Source organism: Eutrema salsugineum, unplaced genomic scaffold (assembly GCF_000478725.1).
Source record: "Eutrema salsugineum unplaced genomic scaffold, Eutsalg1_0 scaffold_20, whole genome shotgun sequence".
Lineage (NCBI taxonomy): Eukaryota > Viridiplantae > Streptophyta > Magnoliopsida > Brassicales > Brassicaceae > Eutrema > Eutrema salsugineum.
The window spans coordinates 1306365-1313387 of record NW_006256828.1 but is presented as its reverse complement, the minus strand read 5'-3'; the positions used below and the strand labels follow the sequence as shown (position 1 = coordinate 1313387).

General features: G+C 35.8%; 3 protein-coding genes across 3 annotated transcripts in view; 2 read left to right on the top strand and 1 right to left on the bottom strand.

Moving 5' to 3' along the window:
• LOC18015919 (subtilisin-like protease SBT5.5) overlaps positions 1–1245 on the top strand; it is a 4560-nt gene extending 3315 nt beyond the window's left edge. Inside the window, exons 8-10 of the mRNA XM_006398182.2 lie at positions 27–61; positions 144–357; positions 695–1245. Of these exons, the coding sequence (XP_006398245.2) occupies positions 27–61; positions 144–357; positions 695–1245 (800 nt within the window). The remainder of the gene's footprint in view (positions 1–26; positions 62–143; positions 358–694) is intronic.
• A 2336-nt stretch (positions 1246–3581) lies between these two features.
• On the top strand, positions 3582–4196 carry LOC18015917. The gene has a single exon (XM_006398180.2). The coding sequence runs from the start codon at positions 3620–3622 to the stop codon at positions 3959–3961; it is 342 nt and encodes a 113-aa protein (XP_006398243.1). The 5' UTR covers positions 3582–3619; the 3' UTR covers positions 3962–4196.
• Positions 4197–4494: 298 nt separating this feature from the next.
• On the bottom strand, positions 4495–7015 carry LOC18015916 (26S proteasome non-ATPase regulatory subunit 13 homolog A). Its single transcript, XM_006398179.2, has 6 exons — positions 6769–7015; positions 5798–6244; positions 5534–5614; positions 5183–5379; positions 4989–5088; positions 4495–4834 (listed from the first exon to the last, which is right to left on the bottom strand). The coding sequence occupies exons 1-6, from the start codon at positions 6916–6918 to the stop codon at positions 4649–4651; spliced, it is 1161 nt and encodes a 386-aa protein (XP_006398242.1). The 5' UTR covers positions 6919–7015; the 3' UTR covers positions 4495–4648.
• Between the last annotated feature and the right edge of the window lie 8 nt (positions 7016–7023).

Genomic DNA, 7023 nt, shown 5'->3' with positions numbered 1-7023 from the left:
TGTTCTACCAGGCTTCCTAGCAGGAGACTCTGATCCTAACATTTTAAAGGTAAACTATTTTGTTATTTCTTATTTCGAAATAAAGTAAAAAAAAGTGGCTTGAAACATCACCGGAACTAACCTTTTTTACTGTTTTTTTATAGCCGGATATTACTGCACCAGGGCTGAACATACTTGCCGCATGGAGCGGGGCAGATTCAGCGAGCAAAGTCTCAATAGACAGACGAGTTACAGATTATAATATCGACTCAGGAACTTCTATGTCTTGTCCTCATGTTGCTGGTGCAATTGCCCTTCTTAAAAGTATTCATCCTACATGGAGTAGTGCTGCTATAAGATCTGCTCTCATGACTACAGGTAACAAAAATTTCCTGTTTTTGATTTAAAAAAATCAGTTAAAAAAAGTATAAAAATTGACTACAAATCGAAATATTATTTGGTTTATTTCGATTTTCGGTTTTGGTCTGAAATTTCAGTTTTTCTTTAGCAAAATCTATTTGAACCTTTAAGAAAATTTTAGATAATTTTAAGGCTTTTCATGTGTTGTGATTTTATGGTTCTGATCAGACTATGTTTTGTTCCCATATAGAAACAACAAAACTTAAATTTGTTTATTTCATTTTGGATTAAATTTTGATTTTTGATTAAATCGGTGATCTTTTTGATAATTAATATCTTTTTTTTTTAAGTGTAGCTTCAATGACCAACGAGGAGAATGAACCGATCAAAGACTATGATGCTTACCCCGCAGACCCATTTGCACTTGGTTCAGGACATTTCAGACCAACAAAAGCTGCATATCCCGGTTTAGTCTACGATGCATCATACCGATCTTACCTTCTTTATTGCTGCTCACTTGGGATAACCGAAATTGACCCAACATTCCGATGTCCTGCCGATGTTCCTCCTGCTTATAACTTAAATTACCCGTCAATCTCAATCCCATATCTCACTGGGACAGTGAGCGTTACGAGGACTGTCACTTGTGTTGGACTAGCAGGTAATGCAACATCAAGCAAGTATTACTTCAATGTTCAACAGCCGTTTGGTGTCTCGGTTCAGGCTGAACCGGATGTGCTGGTTTTTGATCGGATTGGTCAGAAAAAGCGGTTCAATATTATTTTTGAAGCACCGAGATACGAGTTTACAGGTGAGGCTCGGAGGGATCGGTATCGGTTTGGATGGTTTAGTTGGACCGATGGAACTCATGTTGTGAGGAGTCCAATTGCTGTTTCCTTGGTTTAATCATTTGTTTGCTTACTTTGGGAGATTTGGATATTTCGACGTTTTGGATTTTTAGGGTAGTTTTATTAGTTTTTGGATTTATGGGATCAAAGGGAAAGAAAGAAAGAATGTTTTGTAGTTCACTCATGTGTTCTTCAAAAAAGTTTTTTTTTTTGGTTAAACTTTCAAAAAAAGTGGTGACCTGTACCTATTATTCTAAAATCTCAAATTATTTTAGCTTGAAAACATGTGTTTGACAACCTCATTATACTTCTTTCTTTGTCTGAAAAAAAATCAAAGAAGCATTCTCATCATTATTGTCATTATTGTCATTGAGTAGACTAAGAAGAAATCAACAAGGTCGATTACAGAGCCGGCTTTGAGCCCAAGCAAACCAAGCATGGGCTTGTAGTCCCTATGTTTACATGAAAATTTTTAAAGATAAAACAGCCTATTTTTTGAAAAAAATATGTAAAACAGCCAATTTTTTGTTTTATAGCTTGTGGCCTATACAAAAAATATGCAGTTTAGGGCCGGCTATGCCTCTGAAATGCAGATGGCCTTAATCCAGAAACCAACAACCATTGTACTCCTGAACAAACTAACTTGGTCACATTTTGAAATTCTACATTTTGTTAGAAAGAATGTTGTTTGATGTGATCTAATCAAAACTATCTGGTTTGAATAATAAATGATATTTTCGGGAAAACAGTGTAATTTACATTTTACTGCATCTCATATGTTGAAGTTCAAAAATGCTAATCTCTTTTGTCGTTTATTTTGTAATGCATTTGATTTTATTTTTTTTGGTTTGCTTTTACCACTAACTCTACGAAAAATGATCAAATAAAAGGTAAAAAGACGCCATCCATAGTTGTACAGGATTTCAAGAAACTACTTCAGAATCGAGATTTCGTGTTAAGACTTCCCAACATTAGTTTATCAAAGTAAATTATTAATTTAACAATCCCCACTTCTTGAACTGGTTTTTTGACCTTTTCTAAGTTTGTGTTGAATGATTTGCCGTCTGTTTTAGCTAAAGAAAAAAAAAACGTAAGAACGATTGGTCGTATGTTTTTTATGTTCATTTTTCATTTGATTTTCTTTTTCATCTGATTTTTCCGTCTGAGTTTCTTTAAAATAAATTCCAAAATGCAAATGCAACAAAAAGAATAAACCGCCACGTTGTAATCGCAAAGGAAAGTGACTGTGCCTATAAAACAAATACGTGGGGCACTTGATGACGTTATATTTGTGGCAGAAGTTTAGAATGTAGTATGACACGTGTTAGAAAACCAGTGGATGGAATTGGACTAAATTAACCGCGTACACGTGTGACGTTGAGGTGGAAAACGCGTAAAGCTTTTCTTTTGGACGCGCCGCGCTGGTTGCGTTTTGTTGTTTCACACCGACTCAACTCTTTCCCAATAATTCATTGTGGTTTTGTTGTTGTAGATACTCAAATTAATACTATGACATCAAATCTTCATAATTCATTAATCAAAAAGGATCAATCTTTATTAATAATTCAGATTCTCAATTGATGGTTCGGTAAGCTGGCAGAATAGTTTCATGGTTTGATAAGATTTTATCAACCACACAATTTTAAGAATGCATGTTTAGTCATTCAACCATTTTTTTTGGACACCATTCAACAATATTTTTAACGTTTAGTTAATGAAAAGAGATTCAAAATCAACTTATTTATCTATTTTCTTATTTTCAGTTTATATATAGTTTTAAATTATTTATAATTATATCATTCCATTGAACATCTTTTCGTATGATTTGGCAGTTCTGCAATGCTACAATGTAACAAAAAAAAAAAAGCAATGCAAAGTCACTAAGCTTAATTTGTTTACGTAGATCCTACGTGTAAGACAAAAGAAGAATTCATCTACCTTCTTAATTTGTTTTTTAATACTAACCTTTTGGTTAGTTAATAACTTAATATACGAGTCAAAGCATTCTTGTAAAATGTAAATCAATGCACGAATCTTTAATTATGGTAATTAAAAGGTTTAAACTTAGTCAATGAAATCAAAAGTAGTTAGTTCTTTGTCTTAAATCTCATTAAGCTTTGTATACTTACATGGCATGAAAGTGATGATGAAGCTTCAGATGAAGCTTCCACGTACTTTCACATAGAATGATCGTATCGTGATGACGTCATCATATGCAACACTAGATTTAGTTATACACGTACACGTATTACAAATGTATACATACACATTTATATACGTAGATCCTACGTGTAAGACATAAGATTCTCTTTTGTACCATACGTCTCAGTCTATAAATTTCATTTTCCCCATTGTTATGTTTTCTTCTCCATCTTAATCTTTACCGATCATCTCTAAAAAAGTTCTCTCCGTTAAATCTTTTTGATATTACAATGTCGGAAGAATTTCAAGAATCAGACATTATATTTTCCGACAAATTCATAATCCCAGAGTATAACCGGATAACTAAACACTCTAACACCAGAAAAAAGGAGAAGAGCACAAAACGGCGGGATACGGCGGAGAAAACGTCTCCGGTGAGAATTCCGGCGAGTAATTTCCGGTGTACGGGATGGGAAACGATGGAGGAGGAAGAGGATAAGACTCCTCCGCATATAATAATCGAAAGAAGAATGAAAGAGCAACTTGCGTTTTCCGTTTGTACTCTCAAAGGAAGAGACTTGAGTCGTCACCGGAACTCCGTTCTTAGAATGACCGGTTTTTTGGAAGCTTGATTTTACTTAACCGACCGGTTCAGTTTGCTCTTTTTTAATTAATTGACCGGTTTTTATGTCGAGATTTGTTTTTGTTTTTTTTTTAGTTTGTTTCGGGTGTGTATTTGGATGGAACTGGAATCCCCCGACATGTATTGTAATTTTAGCTATTACTCTTTTTAATTATTTTAGTGTTTTGAGTAATTTTAGCTATTACTCTTTTTTTTTTTCTTATCAAGGTTGCCAATTTGTTTGATTTGGTTACTTGAGAAGAGGAAAATCCAATACAATGTTTATGCTAAATACTTATATTGGGTTTTGGGTTTTGATTGTGAAGTAATTGATTTCTTGGCTATGTATTTGTTCTCTGGTTGCATTCATTGGATTGTATTGTAATCAAATCATTAATTAATAGTGATAGTGGAGTAAACTGAATTATATATTTCCATGAATTTTATATGGCTTCTCTTTACAACTTCTGATTCGTTATATAACACAAAACATAGGAGTAGTATCTTTGATTCCAATTTGCACATTATGGTGGGCAAACAACGGGTTAAAAAGAGAATCTTGAAATGGAACAAAAGAGAGAGCAATTGTAATTTCTAATACTGAAATAAAAACTTGCGTTAATCCCACAGAAAGTTACAATCAGTCGCTTCAAAATGAAGAAGAAGAAAAAAGACCCAAGTAGAAGAAGAAGGTTTCTTATGCTGCAACAAGATCTGGTGTCTCAGCTTCAACGGATAGCAAAGTGGTGTGAACTTTGTCGACCCAACTGTCCAATTGATCTCTCAAGGACTTGATCTGTGGAATCCCCAATACTCTTGGTTGAGCCCATGAGACGTAAACTGTTCCATTCACTTGATCTATAATGCCCTCAATCAAATGCACCTGCATCATTAATTTTGCACTTAAGATTTCACACAAACACAATCACAATCATTCTACGTCAAGAATGTTCGAGAGTTCTCTGATCAACATTGGGAAAACAAACTCAAATGCATACACATAACAAGAGAGAAAGAGGCAAGAGGAAACTACTTACAGAAAGGCTCTTCATGAGAAGGTGCTCAACATCTTCAATGGAAAGTTTAGTACGCTCAGCAATGACACTCAAAGGAATGGTCCTATCTTCAGCAGGTCGGCTACAAGTATGGTTTTTAAGAGTAACTGTATTAGCACAAGATTTTTATTATGTAAAAATGGTGTGAGATACTATTTTCCTAGAGAGAAAGTTACCTGAAGATGATCTCGATAAGGCAGAGAATGTTGATCTTTTCCAGTAGTCTCTGCTCATTCTCAACCAGTGCTGGTTGGGCAATCAATGACGCGTGGTGCACACGGCACAGTTCTTGGTACTGAACTAAATCACCATGGTTGAATGCCTGGAGAATGTGATAAAGCCATTCCACATTTGTTCCAAGGAGACTTTTCAACTGTAACAAAAGAAATACTACATGTAAGAGATCCCTACATAATTCTAGGCATAACTATACCATGAGACTTAGAAGCTGTCTTCCATGTTCCCCGACCGACGAAAGATCAACAAGAAACCTCTTATCTACAGAGGAAAAATTTTCAGTAGCTTACAATGGGATGGGCCAACAGTTCTCCAAAGTTGTAGATGTTTTCTCCAAGTAGAGCTGAAAGTGACAAATCGAAAGCCAAATCCTGAAGGACACAGAAATGATATGGTATTAGTAATATTCTCGGTGAATACAGGGAAGCTAGAGCAGCTAACATTTATTTTCTCAGGTTTCCTCTAAATTTCGCCAACTTTCTTATCCACAATTATCAACAGGAAACTTGATAAGCAACACATAGAACAAGATAAGCAACGTAACAAGGACATACCAGCTTAAAGGATTCTGAGAGTGCCTCCACAGACGTATAAGCAAGATAAAGTAGAGCACTTTTGTAGAAATCAGAAAATTCTTGACGGAACTTATGGTACTGAGAAGAAACCCAATAGAAGTTGGCATAGACCGACGGATCGATGTCAGTCATACTATCAAGAGAGCTCTTCCCATCGTCCAAGATTTTCTTGCACTCTTTCTGGTCCCCTTGCTCAAGCTTGAATAAAGCCTTTTGTGTTTCTATATAAATGATCGGTTCAGTTATCCGAGGCTCTTTAGTGGCTCTGAGTTTCTCAATCACTCCTTCAAGATAGTTAACTGCAGCTTCTTTCTCAGGGTACTGCCGGGAGACAACCACAGCAAAATGCGCAAGCTTCAGGAGATTGATCTTCGTCTCAAAGTCAGTGATGAAATTGTTATAGAACTGTATCAAAGCATCGCCAGCCTGAAATGGGAGAAAAAAATTACATTATAACAAGGAAACAAGTTAAGATAGGCACACAAACTTGGATTCAATCGAAAACTAAATCAATCATCGGATATAATGATTCTACAAGCTCTTTCAAGACACTGTTAACAGGCATATCAATAGTAGTAGACACCAGAACTGGATAAAACCAAGCCAAAACAAGATTCAAAAAGGTGTTTAAGAAAGGTTTAAGATATCTCTGAGACCAAAGGTTCAAGCTCGGTCACGTCACGGAGTTCATCGATAACAAAACTGAATACTCACGAATTTCAGCAAATCTAAAAAACTCTAACTCGATAAATCTCTAAGGTTAGCCTAACTCGAAAAAACCCCTATCATCTTCCAAACGGATCTCTGAATCCTCCGGAAGTAAAACACATCTTCTACCAACTTTCTCGAGATCTATGAACCCTAAATCCTCAAGGACTACTAACTACTACAGAAAAAAAAAACGCGAATAGATATGGAAAAACCATCAAAACGGAGAAGAAGCAAGATACCTGAAAGACAGCGAGAGCGATGAACTGTTCGAGCTTAAGGGTGAGCTGATGCCAGAGCTTTTTCTGATACAGATCCGCAAGGGAATTGTACCATTCGCCGAGCTCAGGATGCGCATTTTTCTGAGATTCCAAGTATTGAAGAGCAGCCATGGCGGATAATTTCTCGACGAAGCAGAACGAAGATGAAGGAAATCGATCTTATATCAAAGCTGGGCGTAAAAAATCCTAAAAACCCTTCTCCCTTATGTCTTTTGC

Excerpts from the sequence above, each read along its gene's own strand:
- LOC18015917 (XM_006398180.2), top strand. The coding sequence starts at position 3,620 with ATGTCGGAAGAATTTCAAGAATCAGACATTATATTTTCCGACAAATTC.
- LOC18015916 (XM_006398179.2), bottom strand. The coding sequence starts at position 6,918 with ATGGCTGCTCTTCAATACTTGGAATCTCAGAAAAATGCGCATCCTGAG. Across the intron at positions 5,615-5,797 it reads TCTCAGAATCCTTTAAGCTG|GATTTGGCTTTCGATTTGTC; the intron begins GTATGTCCTTGT and ends TGTGTCCTTCAG. Across the intron at positions 5,089-5,182 it reads CTTATCGAGATCATCTTCAG|CCGACCTGCTGAAGATAGGA; the intron begins GTAACTTTCTCT and ends CCATACTTGTAG.